General features: G+C 43.7%; 2 protein-coding genes and 1 non-coding gene across 3 annotated transcripts; 1 reads left to right on the top strand and 2 right to left on the bottom strand.

Moving 5' to 3' along the window:
* The first annotated feature begins 1,853 nt into the window (after positions 1–1,853).
* XBP1 (X-box binding protein 1) lies at positions 1,854–8,036 on the top strand. The gene is given in 6 exon segments (XM_072723136.1): positions 1,854–2,131; positions 3,024–3,120; positions 4,141–4,275; positions 6,429–6,488; positions 6,491–6,574; positions 6,892–8,036. Coding segments are annotated over 6 exon segments (1,167 nt in total). The 5' UTR covers positions 1,854–1,898; the 3' UTR covers positions 7,450–8,036.
* Positions 8,037–12,316: 4,280 nt separating this feature from the next.
* CCDC117 (coiled-coil domain containing 117) lies at positions 12,317–25,684 on the bottom strand. Its single transcript, XM_072723133.1, has 5 exons — positions 25,357–25,684; positions 24,713–24,763; positions 19,226–19,450; positions 18,673–18,810; positions 12,317–15,274 (listed from the first exon to the last, which is right to left on the bottom strand). The coding sequence occupies exons 1-5, from the start codon at positions 25,536–25,538 to the stop codon at positions 15,037–15,039; spliced, it is 834 nt and encodes a 277-aa protein (XP_072579234.1). The 5' UTR covers positions 25,539–25,684; the 3' UTR covers positions 12,317–15,036.
* LOC112906984 (U6 spliceosomal RNA) lies at positions 21,558–21,665 on the bottom strand. Its single transcript, XR_003232671.1, has one exon. It is a non-coding gene; the product is annotated as a U6 spliceosomal RNA (small nuclear RNA).
* Positions 25,685–26,006: the final 322 nt, after the last annotated feature.

Genomic DNA, 26,006 nt, shown 5'->3' with positions numbered 1-26,006 from the left:
CATGGCATTTTCTTTTTCTGCCTACATGATTTAAATTTTAGTTTCATTGAGACCTCTTACATAGTGCCAGATAGTCTCTTGGTGTTCAAAACTGGTAACTTAAAAAAAAGGTTGCATGACAGTTACATGACTTTTCTCAAATCTCTTATAGATTTCTATAAAGGTGTAGGTCTCAACCAGAAGGCACTCTAAACACTTCTTGCAAATGGCCAGGAGGCTAGGAGTGAGCCTCCCATCCGGGGAGGCACACTAGGAGCTGGATACCCCCAAGTTGATGAGAGTTACAAAGGAAGCAGGCTTGGGGCTCCTGGGTGGCTCAGGGGTTGAGGGTCTGCCTTCCACTCAGGTCATGATCCAGGGGTCCTGGGATTGAGTCCTACACGGGGCTTCCCGCAGGGAGCCTGCTTCTCCCTTTGCCGGCGTCTCTGCTTCTTTGTGTGTCTCATGAATTAATAAATAAAATCTTAAAAGAAAAAAAAAAAAAGGAAGCAGGCTTCATTGTCCTGCGGAGTCTCTGATCACACAGTCCACCAAAGCAGTATGCGCTCTGGGCGCCCTCAGTTTCAATAGTTTAGCTTTGCCAACTTGGAGGAAGAAAAGTGCCCGTGGGAGGCTCATGGCCCACTCCCGGGAGTAACAGAAATTGTGCCCCTTTAAAGGGCCTGTGTATCAAGCTCCTTCTTCCCATCCTGTTTCCTCCCCACCAAAATATAATTGAAGAGCTAATCTGACTTCAGGACATGGAAAAATTACTTGGAACCATTGTCTTTTCACCTTTTGCCTATTTCCAATCACCAAATGGGAGTTTCACTAATCTTTGCATCCCTGGACTCTAGTACAGGCCTAGGCACAGAGGAAGCAGTAACTGCTTGCTAAAGACAGCATCGCTTTGTAATTCTAGGGAATTTCACATTTTTGTAATTTGCTTCAAAAAACTGAACATCCTGTGTGTGTGGTGGTGGTGGTGGGGGTGTTTCCTGGGATTGAGCCATTTTAATAACCTTGTGCCTAAATTTGCTCCCTAGCTGCCAGGGCAGGAGCCTCCAACTTACCCGCGTGCCTGGGGGGCTCAGGGTAGACCTCCGGGGACCCTGGTTTTAACAAGTGAAACGAAAAGAGTATACTCATAGTAGGAAATGTAGAAATGCAAATTAAAATTGCATGTATTCCTGCCACTCCCGAGATCACAAAGCCCCGGTTTATGAAAGCCCCGCCAAGAGCCAAGCCTAGTTTTAAAACGCGCGATTTCAATTCCTAAAGACTCTTATTTAGCAGGATTTCTTTGCAGGCTTGTTGCTCATCCAAGGCCTGATTGGTGCTCGCTGTCCCCCCGCCCCCTCCCCCGCCTCCCCTCCCCCCTCCCCCCTCCCCCACATGCCTCCCCCGCCTCCCCTCCCCCCTCCTCCCCCCGGCCCCCTCCCCCGCCTCCCCTCCCCCCTCCTCCCCCCCCATGCCTCCCCCGCCTCGATTTTCCGCTCCGCTCGGGGCCCCGACGTGGCGCACGAGATAACTGGTTGGGCAGAGGTGACAACTGCTGTCAGTGTCGGTAAAAAGCCATCAGTCTGGAAATCTCTCCTTTTGGAATCGGACTCAGCGGTTCCGGGGGCGGGGGGGGAATGCGTCAGCCTAGCGGGTAAAATCCTTTCCGGGAGGAATCTCCTCCGGGCCCCAGACACCCCCCAGCTCCGGCCCCTCCTGCGACGCGCGGGCGGCGGCCGCCACGCTGGACGCCCCGGCCCCGCCCCCTCGGGGCCCGCCGGGCCAATGGGCGCCGAGAGCGGCCGTGCGTCACGCGGCGCTGGCCAATCGCGGAGGGCCACGACCGTAGAAAGGCCGGGTGCGGCGGAGGCAGCCCCGTGGACGGCGGCGGCGCGCAGCGGCGTGTAGGCTGTGGGGCGATGGTGGTGGTGGCAGCCGCGCAGAGCCCGGCCGCCGGGGCCCCCAAGGTGCTGCTTCTGTCCGGCAAGCCCGCGGCCGCCGCCGCCGCCGGAGCCCCGGCCGGCCGGGCTCTTCCGCTCATGGTGCCGGGCCCGCGAGGGGCCAGCCCGGAGGCGGCCTGCGGGGGTCCGCCCCAGGCGCGCAAGCGACAGCGCCTTACGCACCTGAGCCCCGAGGAGAAGGCGCTGCGCAGGTGGGCGCGGGGCGGGGGCGGGGGCCCGGGTGGCCGCGCTCGGGCGCCGGGGCCTGGCGGGTGGGGCGCGGGGCGGGGCGGGGCGGGAGGCCGGAGCCCGGGCTGCCGGGCTGCCGGGCCTTTGTCATCCCCCCTTCCGTTCTGGGTCCTTGGTGGTGCGTGGCGCTGGGCGTCGGCGCGCTGGGGTCGGGCCCTCTGCCGCGGGGCCCCAGGCGGACCTGTCATTCCGCTTTCCTGAACTTGCCCGTGTGCATAGACTCGATCGAACCACTTTTTTTTTTTGGAGAGGCGCGGAGCTGCAGTGGCCGTGGCTGAAGGGACCGAGCCGTGTGAGGCTCGCTAGGCAAACGGCCTCCGCGTCCGCTTCTGGGGTCGTTGGAAGCATTGAGCGAGGATTGAGCCTCGTACTCCGCTCTCCGTAACTCTTAGTTCTTTGGGGATTCGTGGGTGCCTTTTGTGGTTTAAGTACCCACCACCTTGAGCAGACACGGGGAGCAGCCGTCTGGGGCTGCCCTGGATGTCAGCCAAGGTGAGAGGCCTCGGCCTCGCCCTTATTTGAGTTACACCGGGAGTAGCAAGGGGAGGAGGAAATCTCCTCTGATGCAAGATGAGTCGTAGTTGTGTCCAGCGGCCTGGATGCGACGGGGGTGTGGATGACGCAGTGTGGGGGAGAATGAAACGGTTCCTCAAGCCAGATCCACCAAAGGCTGTGTTTTTTGTTTGTTTGTTTTGTTTTTGTTTTATTGAGGGGAGGAGCCTGGAGTATATTTTACCTTAGTCCACCTTATATGCTGTAAATGAAAACGAAAGCACCAGCTGGTGGAGCTTTCAAATGAAGATATAAATAAGGTTTGAGATGACTTAGTGTGTGGTACGTCCCTTCTGTTCTCAGGAAACTGAAAAACAGAGTAGCAGCCCAGACTGCCAGAGACCGAAAGAAAGCTCGAATGAGTGAGCTGGAACAGCAAGTGGTAGATTTGGAGGAAGAGGTAAAACTACTTGAGATCAAACTCTTTTATCTCTTATTTCCTGTAATCCCTTCCTTGGTGAATGTTCTTAGGTTCGCTGCCCATCCCAAGTTGATTCTCTTTTCTTTTTTAAAAAAAATATTTTGTTTATTCATGAGAGACAGAGAGAGAGAGGGACAGGCAGAGGGAGAAGCAGGCTGCATTCAGGTAGCCCGACGTGGGATCCGGGGACTTCAGGATCACACCCCAGGCCAAGCCACCAGGGCTGCCCTGATTCTGTCTTTTTAGAATACGATTGAACAGTTAATTAAAAGTTTAAACTAAACTAAACTAAACTAAACTAAAATAAATAAATAAAGTTAAACTAAAAAAATAATCTAAATTAGATAATTAAGTGATTAAGTGATGAAGGTTGGTGAGAGCAGAAGTGGTTGACCCTCTGGCATTTGGTGCTAGATCTGTCTCAAAATTGTGAATTGCAACATTACTATGTTTATCGAGTTAGTACTAAGAAATTCATAAAAGCATGGTAGAAAATAGTTGCTTAAACCTGAGACCCTTCTTGGCTTGGCCAAAAGTCCACTTAACAGTTCCCTTCCCCTTCTAGGGCGTGCTTATTGCCTAATCCTAAATTATTCCCAGCTACACATCTTGAACGCATAAGGATTTTATATATGTATATATATACATTTTTAAAAACATGTTTTGATTTTATGGCCTACCATTACCACTTCTATTAAAACCTGCTAGTTTAAGATAGGATTTTTTTTTTCCCTTGTCCTATCTAAAAGCCGCAAGTCATCCTTTGCTGAGGTCTATATTCGTAGTTGGAAGCATTGTGTTATTTGTGGCCCCATGAAATGGCACTTCTTATTTTTCATAACTATGACCTTTCCTTTGAATACCTACTGTGAACGTAAGCAGAGTTTTCCAGAAGGTCAAAGAGAAGGAAAGGAAACCAACTGTAGTGAAACGTCATCAGGTGGATTCTTAAGTGAAAGAACTGGATGTTTTAATAGCTTTTTCTGAACTTATTTCCAGAACCAAAAACTTTTGCTAGAAAATCAGCTTTTACGAGAGAAAACTCATGGCCTTGTAGTTGAGAACCAGGAGTTAAGACAGCGGTTGGGGATGGATACCCTGGCTACTGAAGAGGAGGCGGAGACCCAGACCAAGGTAAGTTGTCTCATTTATCTGATGCCCTGTATGAGAACTGGTTCTAAGTGACATGACCCCTTACCCTCATTTTTCAACTGTGTAGTGAATAGTATTAAATTCTACTAAAGTAAGTTACACAGCTCTCATAAGAGCAAGTGCTAACGGGGATCCCTGGGTGGCTCAGCGGTTTAGCACCTGCCTTCAGCTCAGGGCATGATCCTGGAGACCTGGGATCGAGTCCCATGTCAGGCTCCCTGCATGGAGCCTGCTTCTTCCTCTGCTTGTGTCTCTGCCTCTCTCTCTCTGTGTGTATGTGTCTCATGAATAAATAAATGCAATCTTTAAAAAAAAACAAACAGAGCAAGTACTAACAAATACTGATAGCCAACAAAATGTACTATGTTAGCGTTTAGGAGAACCAGAAAAAGAGAGCTGGTCACTTTTTTTTTTTTTTTTAATATTTCATTTATTTATTTGAAAGAAAGAATGAGCAAGCGAGAGAGAGCATGAGCAGGAAGAAAGGGAGAAGCAGGCTCCCTCCTCCCTCCTGAACAGGGAGCCTGATGCGGGGCTCGAACCCAGGATCTGAGCCAAAGGCAGATGCTTAACTGACTGAGCCACCCAGGTGCCCTGAGAGCTGGTCAAATCTAACTGAATGCTACTAAAACTGTAGTAGTACTTTGGTGAATATGAATGAGTAGGGAAAGGATTTATTATGATAGTGATACTCCTCTGATAAGAGGTAATTATGGGTTTTAGTATACAGACATGGCAAATTTATTGACAGTGCTTAAGTGGTCTAAGGTTGACAATAGGGCACTTCTACTCTGCAAAGGTAATGTTTAGAACAAACTTTAAAAAATTACTGTCCCGGGATCCCTGGGTGGTGCAGCGGTTTGGCGCCTGCCTTTGGCCCAGGGCGCGATCCTGGAAACCCGGGATTGAATCCCACGTCAGGCTCCCGGTGCATGGAGCCTGCTTCTCCCTCTGCCTGTGTCTCTGCCTCTCTCTCTCTCTCTCTCTCTCTCTCTCTCTCTCTCTGTGACTATCATAAATAAATAAATAAATTAAAAAAAAAATTACTGTCCCATGGGGATCCCTGGGTGGCTCAGTGGTTTAGTGCCTACCTTTGGCCCAGGGCATGATCTGGAGTCCTGGGATTGAGTCCTGCATCAGGCTCCCTGCATGGAGCCTGCTTCTGCCTCTCTGTCTCTCTCTGTCTCTCACGAATAAATAAATAAAATCTTTGAAAAAAAAAATTACTGTCCCAAAAGATTTGGGGCCCGAATTCACTGTAGAACTTTATTACTTAAGAAATGTATTGTGGAGGGGTGCCTGTCTGGCTCAGTTGCTGGAACATGAAACACTGGATTTTGGGGTTGGGAGTTCAAGCCCCACTTTGGGTGCAGAGATTACTTAGTAAAAAGTAAAATCTTTTTTTTTAAATATTTTTTTTTACTCAGTAGAATGTAAAATCTTTTAAAAGATTTTATTTACTTGAGAGAGAAAGAGAGTATCAGTGGTGGGGGCAGGGATAGAGGGAGAGGGAAAAGCAGACTCCCCGCTGAGCAGGGAGCTCCATGTGGGCTTCAGTCCCAGGACAATGAGATCATGACCTGAACCCAAGGCAGATGCTTAACAGACTAAGCCATCCAAGTGCCTCTAAAGGTAAAATCTTAAAACTGTATTATGGAGAGGCAGCCCCCATGGCTCAGCGGTTTAGCGCCACCTTCAGCCAAGGGCCTGATCCTGGAGACCTCGGATCGAGTCCCACATCAGGCTCCCTGCATGGAGCCTGCTTCTCCCTCTGCCTGTGTCTCTGCCTCCCTGTGTCTCTCATGAAAAAATAAATAAAATCTTAAAAAGAATAAAACAGTACTATGGAGAATATCACTGAAGATTTTAAGAATATCAGTCCTTCCCTTCCAGAATCTTAATTTGGGCCATAAAAATGTTTCATTGCACATAAAATGACAGAAGTTAGTCTTCCTTCTTTTTTCCTCTCTTCTTGAGGAAGACTCAATTAAACTGAAATAACGGAGGTAAGGGAAAGGTTTCAGCTCCAAAGCTTAGTTTTCTAGCTTTCTTGAACCTTGAGAATCACAGCTGCCTGGTGAGCATTTCCTTGAGGACTCAGCAGTTTGAGCGGTTTATTTATGTTGGTCTTTCAGGGGAACGGAGTGAGGCCGGTGGCCGGGTCTGCTGAGTCCGCAGCACTCAGACTACGTGCACCTCTGCAGCAGGTGCAGGCCCAGTTGTCACCCCTCCAGAGCATCTCCCCATGGATTCTGACAGCGTTGACTCTTCAGACTCTGAGGTAAGAGTTTTTTTGGATTTAGTGAAGAGCTGTGTAACTAGTTAATTCCTTCTGTTTGATGTCTGAGATCCCTGACCAGATGGAGGAGGGCAGGAAAGGTTAATTTTGGCTGGGTTACAGGTGAAGATCGACTGCCTTCCTATCTCCAGGTGATTTAGGACATAGAGTGAGGTGTAGATAAATGGGTCTGTGGGTCTCGGAGGTCATCCTATTGAGTGATGATTAATTTACATTGTGGGACCTAGTAGGAAGTATTCCAGGTAGATTCTCAGGCACATTCTAATGGTTGGATTCCATTTAATTTTTGTCTCTTGCAGTCTGATATCCTGTTGGGCATTCTGTTCAACTTGGATCCAGTCATGTTCTTCAGATGTCCTTCTCCAGAGTCTACCAGCCTGGAGCAGCTTCCAGAGGTCCACCCAGAAGGACCCAGTTCCTTACCGGCCTCCCCTTCTCCATCACTGGGGACGTCATCAGCCAAGCTGGAAGCCATTAATGAACTGATTCGTTTTGACCATGTATATACCAAGCCCCTAGTCTTAGAGATACCCTCTGAGACAGAGAGCCAAGCTAATGTGGTAGTGAAAATTGAGGAAGCACCTTTCAGCCCCTCAGAGAAAGATCACCCTGAATTCACTGTCTCAGTGAAGGAAGAACTTGTAGAAGATGACTTCATTCCAGAGCTGGGCACCTCAGATCTACTTTCATCCAGCCACTGCCTGAAGCCATCTTCCTGTCTACTGGATGCTTATAGTGACTGTGGATATGAGGGCTCCCCTTCTCCCTTCAGCGACATGTCCTCTCTGCTTGGTGTAGACCATTCTTGGGAGGATACTTTTGCCAATGAACTCTTTCCCCAGCTGATTAGTGTCTAAGGAATGATCAGTGCTGTTACCCTTTCCCTTGACCATTATACTGCCTGAAGATAGCAGAGAAGCCTGTGCTTCGTTTAAAAAAGCCAAAGTAGAGGGTGTACAGTCCTAGGGAATTCTTCTAAAGTATTTGTCTGTTCAAACCTTATAGGTCACCCCAAGTATTCTTTTGTCATCTAGCAGTGCAAGGTACTCAGATATATTACTATAATCCAGAATTACAGCTTTTGAGGTTGTACCTTTATCTTAAGGGCAGTAGTTTGACCTAAAATTCTTATGTAAGGGTCATTGGACAAGTGTCTTAGACGTGAAATTTGAGTGGCCCTTTAACATTTCTTTTCCTCCTTCTTGGCATCCCAGGCTTGCCTCCAATTTTAGGCCCTTTAGTTTGCTTCTGCAAGCAGAGAACACCTACCTGAGGGGGCTCCTTTCCGTCATGTACAGTTCAAGTAAAGATCAAGAATCTTTTGTATTACTATGAAAATTTACTATGTAAATGCTTGATGGAATCTTTCCCTGCTAGTGTAACTTTTGGAAGGTGCTTTCTCCATTTATTTAAAACTACCTGTGCAATTAAAAAGTGCAATGCAGTCTTTGTTCCTCGGTAAGTCTTACTGCTTTCTCTCTAGGTGTTTCACTGTTTATAATGATAGTAATTTATCCGACTTCAGTGAGCATGCCACTTTTTAAAGATTTTTATTTATTCATGAGAGACAGAGAGAAGCAGAGACACAGGCAGAGGGAGCAGCAGGCTCCACACAGGGAGCCTGATGTGGGACTTGATCCTGGGACTCCAGGATCATGCCCTGGGTGGAAGGCAGGTGCTAAACCGCTGAGCCACCCGAGCTGCCCAAGCGTGCCACTTTTTAAAGGTTTTTCCCTCCTCAGTTACTGCCTGCCTCAGTTCCTGCCATATGTGGTACAATCTACTCTTTGAGCAGTTACTATATTTCTGATTCTGTAGCCTAACTGGCCAGTATCACAGACTAGTAAGTGGCAGAACTAGAATGCTTAGCCATTATTTTGCTATACCACCTTATGTTAAGAGTTGGACATGCTGTTAAAGATCAAAATTGTCTTGCCATTATAGGGATTAAGAACATCTTCCAGACTCAAACTACCTGAATTTAACTCTGCCACTGGTTAGCCAGGTAGCCCTGGACATGTAATCACTTCCTCACCTGTAAAAGGGGCATAATAGTCCATAATATCTCTAAAGGTTGCTGGAGGATTCAAGGAGATGATGCATTATAAGCTCTTGGTATATGTACACTTATCAGGTAGGTACCATCCCAAGCACTCAAAAGTTACCTCTTCCCTTAATCTACTTTGGAGAGATTTTAATCTTAGGGAATTATATACTAGAATTTGTTTCACAGAAGAATGAACCTGTTCAAAAAATCTGACACATCAATAGTATCCCAAAACTGTAGACATACCCTCATCCTTCATGTACATCTTTTCTTGGAAATCTTACAAGATACTGAAGGACTTCCCTCATTTATAGAGATTATTTCACCTATGCCAGCATCCTATGCCAAAATTAAACTACACTAGAGAGGTCAAGTGGATAGGCAAAAGGGAGGATTCAAGAAATCCCAAGCAGCAAGGCAAAGCAGTCTCTACTTTCAACCAAGTACAGGGGAGTTTGGTGTGATTGGGGGCATGTCCACAAGACAGCCTAAAACCCCTGGTCACTAAAGCCAGAACTCAACTCTAGTTTTTGGCAACGCAAGCTTACTTAGGCTATCTTAGAATCTCCACCGGGATCCCTGGGTGGCGCAGCAGTTTGGCGCCTGCCTTTGGCCTAGAGCACGATCCTGGAGACCGGGGATCAAATCCCACGTTGGGCTCCCGGTGCATGGGGCCTGCCTCTCCCTCTGCCTATGTCTCTGCCTCTCTCTCTCTCTCTCCTCTCTCTCTGTGTGACTATCATAAATAAATAAAAATTAAACAAACAAAAGGATTTCTCCACCCAATGTGGGGCTCAAACTCAGAACCCGAGTCTCAAAAAAAAAAAAAAAAAAAAAAAGAACCCGAGTCTCACACTTCTGAGCCCACCAGGCGCCCCTACACTGCTTCCATATCAGAAATGTATAGATAATCTCCAGCTGCCCCCATGATTAAAAATCTGATCACCTGATTTTCTATAACTGAAAACTTAAGTGCTGGGAATCTATTTAGGGATTGTCTAGGCAAATGCAATTATAGATGCATTTTAGCCACTCCATAATAGAAGCATCTGGAGATTGAGGCTCAAATAATTTACATTCAATGACATCACATGAAAGAGGCAGCTGCACTAACAGGGATAAGAGGACATACATAACCTGTGTTGGTCGCTGGGGTTTTCAGTTCCTGTACAGATGGGTGAAAATGACTAACCACTGCTCAGCCTTGAGAAAACACCTGCCTTTAAGGACATCTTATTGAAACAAACTGGTTAGAAATAAAAACCAAGACCTTTTTCTGTAAAACCAAAGCAAGATTTATATTAAATGCAGAGGGTTGTCCATAAATGAAATGAGACAAATGTCTGAACACTATTTCCCTAGGCCTTGTAACACTGACCTATGCGGGCTTCCTTTTCTACTAGACATGCTATTGGAGTGCACACAAAGGAAAGAACTATAGGCAAAAAGTAACATTGCCTACTCCAGGAATAGTCTATGGCATCAGTCAAAATCTAGTATCTAAAGAATGAAATCGGGGATCCCTGGGTGGCGCAGCGGTTTGGTGCCTGCCTTTGGCCCAGGGTGCGATCCTGGAGACCCGGGATTGAATCCCACATCGGCCTCCTGGTGCATGGAGCCTGCTTCTCCCTCTGCCTGTGTCTCTGCCTCTCTCTCTCTCTGTGACTATCATAAAATAAAATAAAATAAAAATCTTTAAAAAAAAAATGAAATCTTTACCTTGTGACTTCTCAAATTCATTGAATGGCAGGAAAACTGGCTTGTTGACCCATTAATCAGTTATTGAAAGACAACATACCCTCATCTTGCTGTATCTGTAGCCTAAATGCACGCAATTCAGCTCTAAGATGCCACCAGCAGACTATCTGGACCAAACGGGTACACACAACACTATTTTTTTTTAAGTTTTTTTAAGATTTTATTTATTCATGAGAGACACACACAGAATGAGAGACAGGGGCAGAGACAGAGGCAGAGGGAGAAGCAGGCTCCATGCAGGGAGCCTGACGTGGGACTCAATCCCTGGCCTCCAGGATCAGGCCCTGGGCTGAAGGTGGCACTAAACCGCTGAGCCACCCGGGTGCACAACGCTATTTTCTGAAGGAGTTTAACGTTACACTGACTGATCTATACTTTATTGTGGATTATTTAAGTCTAAATGACATATTCTGGTATTCCATGAAAACACTGGGATCCCTGGGTGGCGCAGCGGTTTAGCGCCTGCATTTGGCCCAGGGCGCAATCCTGAGACCCGGGATCGAATCCCACATCGGGCTCTGGTGCATGGAGCCTGCTTCTCCCTCTGCTTGTGTCTCTGCCCCTCCCTCTCTCTCTCTGTGTGACTATCATAAATAAATAAATTAAAAAAAAAAAAAAGACACTAAAACCACTGGTCAAGTAGGAAGAACATTGAAGCTGGTTAAGTTCAATTAAAAAACTGAATTGTCACTATCTTCTTAGGCTTTAGGTTCCAAATCTATATAGAAATTAGGTAACTTTTAGCTATGATTTCCAAATTTTGGTGAAAAACAATATCCTGAGTTTTCTGTAATTGCAACTCAAACTTAACTCCACCTGCCCACAAATCAGGGATCCAAGTGATCAAGTCAAGGTTGTAAATATGCAGGCAATACTGCCACCCAGTGACCTGTCAGCTCTTAAAGAAATGACCACGTAACTAACATCTTGGAATTTTCCTATTCCTTCTAAAGGTCCTAAACCTATAAAAACAAAAATATTGTGAACTCTATATACCATTTCCAACTCTCTAAACATTTTTTTTAAAAGATTTATTAATTCATGAGAAACAGAGAGAGAGAGAGAGAGAGGCAGAGACAGGCAGAGGGAGAAGCAGGCTCCACGCAGGGAGCCGGACGTGGGACTCAATCCCATCCGGGGACTCCAGGATCATATCCTGGGTCAAAGGCTAGCGCTAAAGTGCTGAGCTACCCAGGGATCCCCTCTCTAAACATTTTTGACTGTCACTACTGTCATCTGAATACTGGCAATCAATCACCACTGCCAATCAATGCCGTTGACTGACAGCAGCAAACTGATAAGCAGATTGGAAAGAATTCTATAGGTTTTAGAACTGCAAAACAGCCTATTTTGGAAAGTGAACTCACTTATGAAGCTTACCCTTAACCCAACATAATCAGCTCTTCGAGATAAATTTAAGTCCCTCTCTGATACGAATGCTGCTTTAAACACAATTTAGGGATCCCTGGGTGGTGCAGCGGTTTGGCGCCCGCCTTTGGCCCAGGGTGCGATCCTGGAGACCCGGGATCGAATCCCACATCGGGCTCCCGGTGCATGGAGCCTGCTTCTCCCTCTGCCTGTGTCTCTGCCTCTCTGTCTCTCTCTGTGTGACTATCATAAATTTAAAAAAATAAAAAATAAAAAAAAATAAACACAATTTAGAGGGGGACGCTTGGGTGGCTCAGCAGTTTAGCGTCTGCCTTCAGCTCAGGGTGTGATCCCAGGGTCCGGGATGGAGTCCCACATCGGGCTCCCTGCATGGAGCCTGCTTTTCCCTCTGCCTATGTCTCTACTTCTCTCTCTGTGGGTCTCTCATGAATAAATAAATAAATCTTAAAAAACAACAACAACAAAACATTATTTAGAGGAAAGCAGAGGTAGCGGATTTGTTATATGCAGAATACAAATACTTCAAAAAGTCAAAACACTTAAGAAGTTTTATTGAAAACAAAATACAGAAACACCAGATTCTCATTTTAAAGTAAAATTGACAGCATCTTCCAGAACCTTCCTAGTACTGCACCATTCTTATCACTATCAACGAAACCAAAATAATTAATGAACCTGCTTATAATAAGCATTCTTTCCATCGTTCCAGCCCCCACCCTATTTTCCCAAATTTTACATTTGCACCTTTTCAAAAATGAGTAGCAGGTTTTATTTTTGTTTCTGCTTTTTTATGACTGATTAATATTTGTGAGAACTGGACTTAACTTGATATTTTAAAAAAATCCCACACACACCCTACTCAAACTCAGAGAAAATATACATTTGTTCATTAAAGCTCACCTGCTTCAGATAATTTTTCTCTTCACACATTAGCACTGTAAGCCAATGTTTGATCCATGCTTCAAAAGCTGTACAAAATGAAAAGACCTGTTGATTCCCTAAGGAAACCTTAAGGCAAAAGCAAAAGCCTTACACTACAGAAGGAAAACAAAATAAAGGCATGGAGACTGTGGAGACGGCTCAGATGAATAAGCACCACAAGGATGAAGAAAATTTCTGTACAAACATATGCAAAAGGATAAAGTTTAAAAAGGAGCATTAAACATCCATTTTCCTGCAGAAATAATTAACCATGTCAGATAATCTGACTCCTGAAACAAATTGTTTGGATTTTAATTAACAGACTCTTCATTCTCTCCTGTATTTTACACCAGTGGTATCAGAGCCCTGTATGAAGCTCTTCCTCCTTCCCCCATACAGACCTTTGATCAGAGGCCTCGCCCACAATTCCTACCGAAGCCTATCTTAGTGTCTTTTGGGTCCTTCTTTGGAAGTTCTCACCTTCCCTTCCGTCCTAACACCGGGACTAACTCCAAATTCTGGGCATTCACTTCATGTTTTTGAGTTATACCAGAACAAACTTTTTTAGCACGGCGATTTCTTTAAGGCTACAAACTTTGTTAAGTTGGTCCCATTAAACAATGACCTAAAGGCAGGAGTTTTTCAAAGGGCATGAATCAAACACTTGCACATTTCAACAGAATACAGTTTACATTCATCTCTAAATCTGAGATTAAGAAACTATTAGCTGGTTTCCAACTGGTTTTAACACTGGTTTGAAGTTCGAATAATTTTACTGTGTAGACATTAAATATTGTTTAAATATTAAACATTAAATCTTTTCCTGACTATCCAGACAGAAATAGAGAAAGCAGGAACAACAGGCAAGGGAAGAAACAGTCCAATTAACAGACTCGTTACTTCTACGCCATCTGTAACAAGGGGAGGGATTTCAGCATGGGTTTCGAAAATGCCTGGGAGCCGGTTTCTAAAGTCACCTCTACTTGGCAGAAGCCATTTTTTATTTCCTACACAAGGTTATCTGATTCCTACAAAGGGGGAAGAAACCCAGAAAACAAAATGAAAAGAACTGGGGTGGTCTCCTGTCGTGTGATGTAAGGGCCAGTATTATACTATTACACTCATTTCATTAAGTTATAGTGGATATTCTGTAGCACTGAAGGAAGTGTTAGTTTACTCGGCACTGAGACATTGCCACACAGAAGAGCCCTTCCTGAGAAATAAAAAAAAAACTTCAATCCTGGTTATCCCCAAAGGACACCTTGAGCCTGGTTTAGTTCCTAAAGATGAAGATGTCCTGCTAGCAGGAAGCTATTCTCTACTGAGGTTTACTGCTCAACAGCTGAAGCACCAGGCAGAGTGGCTAGTTCAGTACATCTCAACGTCACTTACCCATAGGTTCTCAGTTAATTATTCATCATTACTTTCTACATTAATGCCAAAATACTCAATTTGCTAATATAGGTACAACCTTTTTAAAAATACCTATCAGTGCCAGGCTTCGCTGACATGGCAGTTCCTTGGGATAACTTAAGGGAGGCTTCTCCCATAGTCAATCTGCACATGGATTACCTCTCCATCGCTTTTTAAGGATCGATCAAAGTTAAAGAAGTTGTAAACATTCCTGAATAACTGGGCTTATCAATTATGCAAGGGAAACCAAGGAGCAACAGTAGCACAAGGCAAAAAAGCCTTGAAGGAAAAATCTTTTCTTTGTATTTTCATTGCATTTTCAGAGGTGAGCCACACAGCTACCAGCTATTTCATCAACATAGCTACTCAGAATTGACAATATACAAGTCTCAGAGCTCCTATTAAATCTCTTAGCAAAAGGCTCAAGCTACTGCTTTCCTCCCTCCTCTTCCCAATCATACATAGTCACCACTGTAAACAAGAGCTCCGATCTGAAGATGCAGTTGTGACTCAGCTGTCAGAGTACATAGTAGGAGCATCCTTCTTTCTTAATGCATCGTTTTCAGATTCAAGTGTCTAAATATTTGCCAACTATCTGAATGGTTTAGACAATGTGACAGATGACTTAAGTCACCCTTAGACACACAGCTTATATACTTCCCTTTGCAAGCTGCAATTTCACATTCCCTTAATAAGCTCTCTAGTAAACCGTTTTCCCTCGAGACAAGCTTCCTTGGCAAAAAGTTGGATTCACGAAATGGCTACCCAAAATCAGAGTCCCACCCCAAATCACAGGTGGAGATATTACACCCGTTTCATAAAACTTTCAAGTCCCTATACTATACAAATACAAGGAGGCTCACGACTAAATACATGAGCCACCTAAAATTTGACAACTTTAGTATAGAAACTGGTTTTAGAGTTCCATCTCTTCTTCTGTGCAAGCAGCTGTCTCCAAACTATTGTAAACAGGCATCCCCGTTTGCCGAGGTTCCAAGAACAGTTCAGTTCTCCCAGGGAAGGCAGTGCCAGCAGCTGCATGCTTAGTTTGGCTCTCTCCTGTGTAGTTCTTAGCATTAGATGACGGCTTTGGCTTATCAGAAAGGAGTTCAGGGAGAGGTTTCCAGAGAACAAGCTCCATGGAAGGACGGCTCCTACAAAATAAAAAAGATTTTTATCAAAAATTTCAGGATATGGAAATAAAAGATACATGTTGAAAAGTTAATGTTTGCTATCAAATATCTAGAATTAAGAACTGAAGGCATCAAAATAAATTTTTGATGATCTAAATAGATCTTTAGAAAGGCCACTCGAATACATACAATTTTATAGTTCTGTCCATATTTTTAGAGATTTATTTAGAGAAAAAAAGCAGAACCATATGCACATGAGTAGGGGGAGAAGCAGAGGGAGAGACACAGAATCCCAAGCAGGCTCTGCTGAGCATGGAGTGAACTACTGGCTCAATTCTAGGACCTTGAGATTATGACCCAAGCCGAAATCAAGAATTGGATGCTTAATGTGTCCCTGTTCTGCACATATTTTTAAGCAAACGAACTAGTTATATTGATGTGATTTAAAGTGATACAGGGCAGCCCCAGTGGCTCAGCGGTTTAGCGCCGCCTTCATCCCAGGGCCTGATCCTGGAGACATGGGATTGAGTCCCAAGTCGGGCTCCCTGTATGGAGCCTGCTTTTCCCTCTGCCTGTGTCTCTGCCCCCCACCCTCCTTTTTTAATCTTAAAAAAATAAAAAGTAAAATAAGTAAGTAAATAAAGTAATACAGGGGTGCCTGACTGTCTCAGTCAGTAGAACACGTGACTCCTGATCCTGGGGTTCTAAGTTCGAGCCCCACACTGGGTGTAGAGATTAGGTACGATCTTTAAAAATAATATAAAAGCAAAACAAATATATATAGAAGCAACATAAATATTCAATATGAAAAATAGAGGCCCTTAATTTAATGTCATAATTTTTTTTTTTTTTAAGATTTTATTTATTTATTCATGAGAGACACAGAGACACAGGCAGAGAGAGAAGCAGGCTCCATTCAGGGAGCCCAACGTGGGACTCGATCTCAGGTCTCCAGGATCACACCCCAGGCTGCGGGCAGCGCTAAACCGCTGCGCCACCAGGACCGCCCTAATGTCATAAATTTCTTAAATTGTGGTTAATATTAGTAGTTATGGGCTACTACTACTTTGTACTAAATCGTTACAAATGAAAATGAAATACTGACCAAACACATTAAAAATATCTCCCTATGCCTTTTGCTTAGTACAGCTACAAAGCAGAATGCTTTTTGCAATAAGCCCAAATGATTATGTCCCCAATGCCTGCCTCTGCCTCAGTCCTCCACTCAATGATGGTTTGGTGGTTTCTGGGACCCAAAGGCAAGTAAGACAAATCACACTGAAGAACACATTCAAAAGCTAGCTTCTGGAAAACTACCAAGAAAAAAAAGTGCTATTTTTTAGGCTATAGAGCAACATGACCTGCTTGACAAAACTACTTACCCACTCTCAGAGCTGAGTAGTTTATTATAGGCCCAAGCTAAGGGGCTAATGCAAAACTTCCGTGATCTAACATCACCTGAACCAACGATGGCCAAAGGCAGTAATTCCCCATCTACCTGGCATCACTGGGGCTGGTGTTCTAAGAGATTTTTTCAGATACCTGAATCTACTCTATGTATGAATCTAGTCTTTCCTAGGCAACACGTAAATGGCACTTTATAACTTGACTACTATTTTACACGTGAATAATGACTGTTTCAGATCATGTAAACTCAAGGACTATAAGAATTACAGGGCTATCATTAGGTTTTGTGTCAATGGCCCCCAAGCCTGCTTTGTTCTTTACACTCTTATGTTTCCTCTCTTGTCCTCACATGATTATTTTGCCACTACCCACTACTGAGTTTGTCCTCACTTTCTGTTTGTGTTTCTACTCTGATGTTCTAGGAAACCAGATAATTAAACTCATTAAACTATGGCTAACTTAAGAGCAAAATGGATTAGAGACATCTGGGTGGCTCAGTGGTTGAGCACCCGCCTATGGCTCAGGGCGTGATCCCGGTCCGGGAATTGAATCCCCCCACCAGGCTCCTTGTGAGGAGGATGCTTCTTCCTCTGCCTGTGTGTCTGCCTCTCTCTGTCTCTCATGCGTAAAATAATAAATAAAATATAATATAATATAAGTAAATAAAATAAATATAATAAATATAAATATAAAATAAATATAATAAAAATAAAATAAAATAAAAATTATAAAAATAATATAATATAAATAAATAAAATAAAATAAAATAAAAATAAAATAAATAAAATAAAATAAAATAAATAAAATAAAATAAAATTAAATTAAATTAAATTAAATTAAAATAAAATAAAATAAAATAAAATAAAATAAAATAAAAAGCAAAATGGCTCAGAGCTAAAGCCCTGACGGGCTATCCACTATGAGATAAGAATGTCAGCTTTGGATTGTGGCCTTTGTGGTAACTATTTTGACTACTGGGAGATTTCTTTTGGTTTGTTTTCTAGGTCTCAGTGGTGTTCCTGAATAATTGAGAGAGGCTGGTAAGCAAGAGCTTTTGAAATGTGGTTCCCATATCTTATGACAAGAATTTAGGAGAGAATGAACTCTCTTGCCAATCCTCCCAATCCCAAATAACAGATGATAGTGCATTTCAGGACTTCAAAAGAATCGGAGGTTAAGAAGGTAAGGTAGCCACTCCTGCACACTTCAAACTTCTCCTTGCACAGCACTTTGCTCACCCCCAATGAACTAAGAAAGAGGCCTATACTGGGACACCCGGGTGGCTCAGCGGTTGAGCATCTGCCTTTGGCCCATGGCATGATCCTGGAGACTCGGGATCGAGTCCTACATTGGGCTCCCTGCATGGAGCCTGCTTCTCCCTCTGCCAGTGTCTCTTCTCTGCCTCTCTCTCCGTCTCTCATGTATAAATAAATAAAATCTTAAAAAAAAAAAAAAGAAAAAGAAAAAGGCCTATATCCAACCTAAGCTAAATATAAAACCTATTGTCCTTTCATTTTGCTGGTGATCAGGGAACAAAGAGAGGACTAGGATAGGACAGGCCATGTCTGGAGACAATGGGTTTCTCTTCAAGATCATAATTAAACAGGGATCCCTGGGTGGCGCAGCGGTTTGGCGCCTGCCTTTGGCCCAGGGCACGATCCTGGAGACCCGGGATCGAATCCCACATCGGGCTCCCGGTGCATGGAGCCTGCTTCTCCCTCCGCTTGTGTCTTTGCCCCTCTCTCTCTCTGACTATCATAAATTAAAAAAAAAAAAAAAAAAAAAAAAGAGGCACCCAAGAGGGTGCCTGGGTGGCTCATTTGGTTAATCCTCCAACTTTGATTTTGGTTCAAGTCATGATCTCAAGATTGTGGGATCAAACCTTGTGTTGGGCTCTGTGCTCAGCATGGAGTCTGCTTGTCCCTCTGCCTCTGTTCCTTCCCCTGCTCCATCTCTAAAAAATAAATACATTTTTAAAAATAAATAAATGGAAACCAGGAGCCAACACTTACATGGACTCAATCATTTTCTTTGTAAAGACTTCATCAAATTCCCTCTTCAAACCGGTTTTCATGGTGTCAGAAAGAACAAGACTGGGGAGATGATTGATATTTCTGTCAGCTTCCACTTCCTCATCTTCGTCAATTATCCTAAATAAAGACAGCAGAAACAGAGAAAGAAAAATTATTTAGTCAAGCTATTATATATATTCTAGTAATTGGATGAAATTTAAAAACACAATAAAGGCAAGAGGTGCTACAGGAAAAGATCAAGTAAAATATGAGACTCCAAGGGAAAAAGTACATACATGCAATCAGATTTGAAGAATGTGTCCTTGAAAATTCCCATAAACCAAAAATTTATATTCAGAGAGTAGGTGAAAATATTTAGCACAGTTCTATGAACTTAACATTAAATGTGCAAACTCTTGAGTTCTCAGATTTTTCATAGTCTGAGAGGCTGAGGATCATCGTTATTACTCAATGATGAATTAGACTAGCTTAAATGAGTAGAGAAGTCACAGAGGAACAGCAAATAAGCCAGCGACATATGCTACCCATTTACCTGTCCTCAATTTCTTGAAGCCTCCTTCGGGCAACTTCACACTGTGGTTCTCCGGTTGTCTGATCCATTTCTTCACAAATAACATCTAACATGCCAGGTGCAGAGAGGCCACTAGTGCACGGATTTACTCCAGGACTCTCTATATCCTGATGTGCACAAAGAATCCAGTCATTAGGACCAGCACAGAGCCCTGCTTCAGTTAGCCTTTTCTTTCTTACTGGACAACTGAAAAAAAAAATTCAGTGACAATTCAGAGTCATATAAATGAAATGTTTATCATCCCTATCTCTAACCAAACTCTCATGTAAAAAAAAAAATCTGATTTTTGACAGTGTGTGATTGTAAGATAGGAAATCACGAATTTTCTTTTCTGTCATTCTAACAGCCTCCTTGAGAGATGTTTTCTTCTGCTCTGACAAATTAGACTGTACCTGCAAGATTGTGCTTTTTTCAGATTAGTGTTCAATGTGGGAACTTAGAAGTCATTCCCATTTCTTTGGCTCTGGATAGGTCAAATGGAAAGAAACCAAAATCACAAAGCAGCAGTTGAGCACCATATTTTGTCCTAATTCTGTTTGCTCCATATGGGGAGGTGGTCTACAGGCATCCTATCTTCCCTTAGGGCAAAAAATATATAACTTCATTAGGTCTGTTCCAGGTAGTACAGGTTGCAGAAGACATTAAAAAACTTTTATTTATTTATTTATTTATTTATTTATTTATTTGAGAGAGAGAGACAGAGAGAGACACCAAGCAGTAGCATAACTTCATTAGGTCTGTTCCAGGTAGTACAGGTTGCAGAAGACATTAAAAAACTTACTTACTTACTTACTTTATTTATTTATTTATGAGAGAGAGAGAGACAGAGACAGAGAGAGACACCAAGCAGTAGCATGCATACATGTGTGCACAAGCAGGGAAAGGGGCAGAAGCAGGCTCCCCAATGAGTAGGGAGCCTGATGAAGGGGCTCGATCCCAGAACCCTGGGGTCATGACCTAAGCAGAAGGCAGCCACTTAACCAACAAGGCTACCCAGATGCCTCCAATACTGCTGATTTCTTGGTCCTCTGAAATGTCAAAGACTCTTACTTGGCTCTGAGTCCCTTACTATAATGGGGTAATTTTTCTCCCACTTTGCATCATAAACCATTTTCACTTCCTAGAAAAATTTATATTTCATAGAGCCCTTAGGGTTCATCAACTTCTTTACTTTTGCAGATTTGGAAACTAAGACCTAAAAAAGCTAAAGTGCCCTCTTCTAAGTGTCATATAAGGTAGAGTTGCATGTTGGACACAAGTCAGAGCTCCTAAGTCTTAGCTGTATGCTCTTTTCACTGAAACTGATGGCCTCCTTAAGGAAGTTCAAACACTTCAAGCTCTAACCATGAACTAGTATTTGCATGCACTGCAACGTGCCCAATTTAGTTGAAAACTGTCTGAAGCAGGTTAAACTCTGAAGCAGGTTAAATAGACAACTATTAAAAAAATATATATATATATAGACAACTATTCTATTTAAGTCCCAAGACCAGATGTACTTTATTGCTTGGGCATTAGCAAGTACAGGCTCAAAAAACAGAACACAGCTCTGCAACTTAAAAAAAAAAAAATCATTAATGGCTACCACAGCTTATGACTATAAACTGAAGGTCAAAGGAAGTGGTATGTATTTTACAAAGAGAAATTTCTTTTTTTTTTTTTTTTTTTTTTTTTAAGATTTTATTTATTTACTCATGAGAGAGAGAGACAGAGAGGCAGAGACACAGGCAGAGGGAGAAGCAGGCTCCATGCAGGGAGCCCAACATGGAACTCAACGCGGGGTCTCCAGAATCCCGCCCTGGGCCGAAGGCAGGTGCTAAACCGCTGAGCCATGCAGAGATCCCCATAAAGAGAAATTTCTAATCCTGTTAAGAGTACAAAACAAAACACAAAAAACCCTGCAAAAATCAACATTAAAGCCTCTGGCAATATAAAATCTGACAAATAGTGATGCTCTTTTGAACCTAGACTTTTACTGGAATCGGCTATTAAATAATTTAAGTGTTTAGATTTTTAAAGTCTTTGAGTACAGTTGACATGCAATGTTACATTAGTTTCAGATGTACAACTTAGTGATTCAACAACACTGTATCTTATGCTATGCTCACAACTGTAGTTATCAGGATAGGGTGCCTGCCTTTAGTTCAAGTCATAATCCCAAAGTCCTGGGATTGAGCCACACATCATCGGGCTCTCTGCTCAGCAGGGAGTCTGCTTCTCCCACTCCTCTTTGCTCCACTCATGCTAATAAATAAAATCATTAAAAAAAAAAACACAACTGTAGCTATCATCTAAATATATGGAACCCCTCACAAATTTGCATATCATTCTTGCACAAGGGCCCATGCTAATCGTCTTTGTATTGTTCCAATTTTAGTCTATGTGCTGCCAGAGTAAGCACGAGAATATGTTTAATTTATAATTTGCTTTAATTGATAAAAAAACATTAAGAATGTATAGCTATACATCACATATTTCTGTAGTACCTGGATAGTTTTACGGTGTTTTGGAAAGCAGGAGAAAAGCTACACACATAAAACCAGCTAAGAAAACACAGAAAAAATCTGTACAGGTAATTTCCTAGTATATCCAACAATTCAACTATAAAATGCAACTGAGTTTAAGAGCTGGGTTCTGATCTCTGACCTCCAACATGATTTGGACTGTATTATTTTATGCCTGTAGGTCCGTTTTGCATATAATTAGAGATCAATGATAATTAAGTTTCAAAGAAAATGAGCTATAAAAGACTTCAAAGCACAGATAAGAGCCATGGAAGTGGCAAGGTGGGCAGTACACTTCTGGGCATTAGATATTCAAATGTCAAGCTCCTCATTCTCAGGGGTTTAATCTCTCCATCCGTAAATTAAAGGCAGTTTAATTTTTTAAATAAGTGTTACATCCAATGTAGGGCTGGAACTCCCAACCCGCAAGATCAAGGATTGCATGTTCCTTGGACAGAGCCAGCTACGCACCCCAAAGTTGGTTACATTTTTAAGCCAACGGATTTTATGCTTCAAACTTTTCACACTGGAACTCTTTATTCATTTATCTCTCCTTTTTTTAAAGATTTAATTAATTTATTTTAGAGAGCGTGAGCAGGAGTAAGGGTGCGGGATGGTGGAGAGAAGCAGATTCCTTGCTGAGTGTGGAGCCTGACACTGAGTTTGATCTCCTGACCCTGAGATCACTACTTGAGCCAAAACCAGGAATCGGCCGTTCAACAGACTGAGCCACCCAGGTGCCCCTATTCACTTATCTTATAGTATACGCCAAAAGAAAAAAAGCAAAGAGATCGCTGTGCATCTGAGCAATCCCAGGGCAATTAAGAATATAAATATTGTCTGGTGTGGTGGTTTTTAAACTAAGGCAACTTTTAAATCTATTTAGCCTATGCATCAGCAAGAGTGGAAAATCCAAAGTTTCTGCTGTCCAAAAAGCAAACAAATAAGCAAAACTTACACAAAGTAAAAAGACCAATGACAAATTTTGGGGAAACATAACACACATAATAAACTACTGATTTCTGGGGCAACTGGGTGGCTCAGTCAGTTACACATCTGACTTTGGCTCAGGTCATGATCTCAGGCTTCTGGGATTAAGCCCCACACCAGGCTCCCTACTCCACAAGGAGCCTGTTTCTCCCTCTGCCTGCTGCTCCCCCTGCTTGTGCTCCCTGTCCAATAAAAAAAAATAAAATCTTTTAAAGAAGCAATAAGCTACTTTTTGTACTAGAGATTTCTTATACATGAACATGAAAAAGATCAATAAGCCAATAGAAAATGTGCAAAAACAGGAACAAATGACACACTTAAACACAAATGTATTAAATGTAAAGATGTTCAAAATAACTTTAGTTTACCAAATATAAATCAAAACAGTGGTCTGAAAAAAGATCTAATTTTAAGTATAAAATCCTATGCTAACACAATTCAATGAATAACTAGAAAACAAACATCCATGAAAATAACATTCAAGATACTGACCCTCACCAACATCCCAAAATGGTACTCTATTTCCTTCTCCCTACAGGTAAACACTAGGTTATTTACTTCTTTTTAAAAATACATCATCATGCATGTAGATATGCATCCCTACACTATGTTTAGTTTTGCCCAGCTTTCAACTGTATGCTTAGAGAATTTATACTGTACATATTCTTGGATGTTTCTTTTGCTCATACTATGCTTATAAGACATATCTACATTGATAGGTATAATACATTCCATTTTCTCCCTTTTTTTGCTTAATACAACTCCACTGTATGAATTTGTAATTTTCTTTATCCATTTTACTACTGAGGGACATACAGGTCGTTTCTGTTTTGAGCTATTATGAACAAGGATGCTATGGACTTTCTTGTGTCTCCTGTTCCACTCGTGTACACATTCAAGAGGTGAACTGCTGGGAAATAGAGTATGTATGTCTTTAACTTACTAGATAATGCCAAACTATTTCCCAAAGTGCTTGTACTGTCTCAACTATAATACTGCAGTTATTGGTGTTCCAGTACCTAGTGGTAAAGTAGCATATCTCATTGAGGCTTTACTAGGCATTCCTCTGAAGACTGATAAGGTTGAATGAACACCTTTCATTTATTGGTCATTTGGATATCCTCTTTGATTCTTCCACTCATTTTTCTATTAGACTGCCTATCTATGAGATACAATTTTTTAACCCTTGAGTTTAGTGAAAAAGTTTGAAAAGACAGTTCTGGTGAGAAGATGGAGAAACAGGCATTTCCACTGTTAAAAGGAATATAAATCGGCAACACTCTTGTTCAAAATTTAAAATGCAAGCAATTCAGCACCTAGTAATCCATTAACCTACTTGCAAATATACACAAGGAACTTTTAAAAGAATGGACACAGTAGCTTTAACCTACAGTAAAAGCAAAAGATTAGATATAATTCAGAAATCTATCAACAGGAGACTAATTAATGATCTATACCTAGCCTTGCAACAGAAATATATTCAATGTTGCAAAAGAAATGCACCCATATGCAACAAACTAGGAGAGTAAAATGGAAAGATCCAAGCGTTGCACAACGAGGGGAGTTACCTTTTACAAATGTAGAAGAGCAGAGGCATATACAGTTATAAACTTGTTTTTAGATTATCTTCCAAAGGAGACATAGGAAACAGGTAACAGGCACTCTAAGACTTTACAATTTGTATCCTTTTGCACACCTGAAATTCTTTTAACTTTGTCCATGTCGTAATATTCACAATGATGAAAATTCAAACATTACTAAGGAGTAGAGGGAGAAGTTTCCCTCTGATACGCCAGCTACCCAGTTACTTTCCCCAAAAGGCAACCAGTTACCAGTTCCTTGTATCGCCCTGCAGAGATACTTAGTGATTCACCTTTTCACTTAAATAGTCGAGAATACAAAACAGGTTAAATTTAAGCGACCGTAAGGTGAATAGATGGCACCTGACACTTACTCATCATCCTCCTCCTCTCGCTTGTGTTTCTTTTTACAGCGCACTGAAACACTGTTGAAACAAACAGACAAACATTAGTCAATTGAGAAATTCACTGAGCCTGTGCTCTGGGCCTCCACTCTCCCTTTTCCCAACAATCTCGCTCATTCCACGAGTACTGGCTGTCCCCTTCCAGGCCGACTGGGATTGGACAGACAGATCACAAGGTCGCTCAGGTTGGGTGGTCCCGACGTAACTAGAAGTTGAAATCTCAACTTCCCACTTTGCCAGGGGAGCGGGAAATACATCTGGAGGGACCGACTTACGTAGGGGAGAACGTTTCTGGGGGCAAGCACGGTGCTCATAAGCACCGCACTTACGATCCCACTAACAGGACCCGCTTCTGCCCCACGCTGCGCGCGAGAAAGCCGAGTGGAGGCGGGGCCCTGGAGGTCAGCCCCCGCGGCCGTGCCCAGGGCGCCTCCGGGCTGCGGTCGGCGGGCTCGGGAAAGCCTCGGCGCCGCGCCGCTCGGGTCCGCTCCGGACTCCCGGGCGCCTGACGGCTAACGTCCCCGGGGCTCGGGCGCCCCCCGCCGAGGGGCGTGAGGACGCGTCACGAGCCCGAGCCGCGCGCCCGCCCGCCCCGCGCCCGCCGGGCTCCTCACCGTCCGCGCGCCGCGCTCCCGCCCGCGGGGCTCGGGGCGGCGCGGGGTCCCGGCCGCGGAACCAGCTCGGCGCCGTCCGCTCCCGGCGGGAAGGCCCGGCCGGGGAAGGCCGGCGGCGGCTGCAGGAAGTCCGGACCGCCGCTCAAGGGGAGGCCGCTGAAGGGCCGGCCGAGCGCGGCCATGGCCGGGGAGACCAGGAGGCTGCGCCCACGGCCCCGACCGCCCGCGTCCCCAGGCCCGGCAGCTGCGGCCACAGCGACTGCTGAGAGGCGCCCGCCTCTGAGCCCGCTCTCGACCCCACGTCACGCCTTCTAGAACCCTCCACCCCGGGCCGCCCCAGGGCACGCCGGGATTTGTTGTGTGTGGAGAGTGGCTGCCGCGAGGGATACTGGGAGTTGCAGTCCGAGCGGACTACAACTGGCATGGCCGCTTCTGCCTGCCTCGCGTTTCTGTAGCTGTTTTCTCAGTCGTAAAACCTGGTAACAACAGCACCTATCTTCTTAGGGAGAATTACAACATCCTGAAGCGCCTGCCTTGGTTCAGTGCGTAGAGCCTGTGACTGGATCTCGGGTGGTGAGCTCAAGCCCCATGTTGGGCATACATCCTACTTTTTATTTTATTTATTTATGAATAAGAGACGCACAGAGAGA

Source organism: Vulpes vulpes, chromosome 10 (genome assembly GCF_048418805.1).
Source record: "Vulpes vulpes isolate BD-2025 chromosome 10, VulVul3, whole genome shotgun sequence".
NCBI lineage: Eukaryota > Metazoa > Chordata > Mammalia > Carnivora > Canidae > Vulpes > Vulpes vulpes.
This window is presented reverse-complemented; position numbering and strand designations above follow the sequence as displayed.

What these genes read in the sequence shown, in the direction of transcription:
- CCDC117 (XM_072723133.1), bottom strand. Translation starts at nt 25,538, where the DNA reads ATGGCCGCGCTCGGCCGGCCCTTCAGCGGCCTCCCCTTGAGCGGCGGT. An exon ending in CGAGAGGAGGAGGATGATGA is followed by an intron (nt 19,451 to 24,712) that starts GTAAGTGTCAGG and finishes TTTTTTTTTCAG; the next exon opens with TTGTCCAGTAAGAAAGAAAA. An exon ending in CTTCAAGAAATTGAGGACAG is followed by an intron (nt 18,811 to 19,225) that starts GTAAATGGGTAG and finishes GTCTTTATTTAG; the next exon opens with GATAATTGACGAAGATGAGG.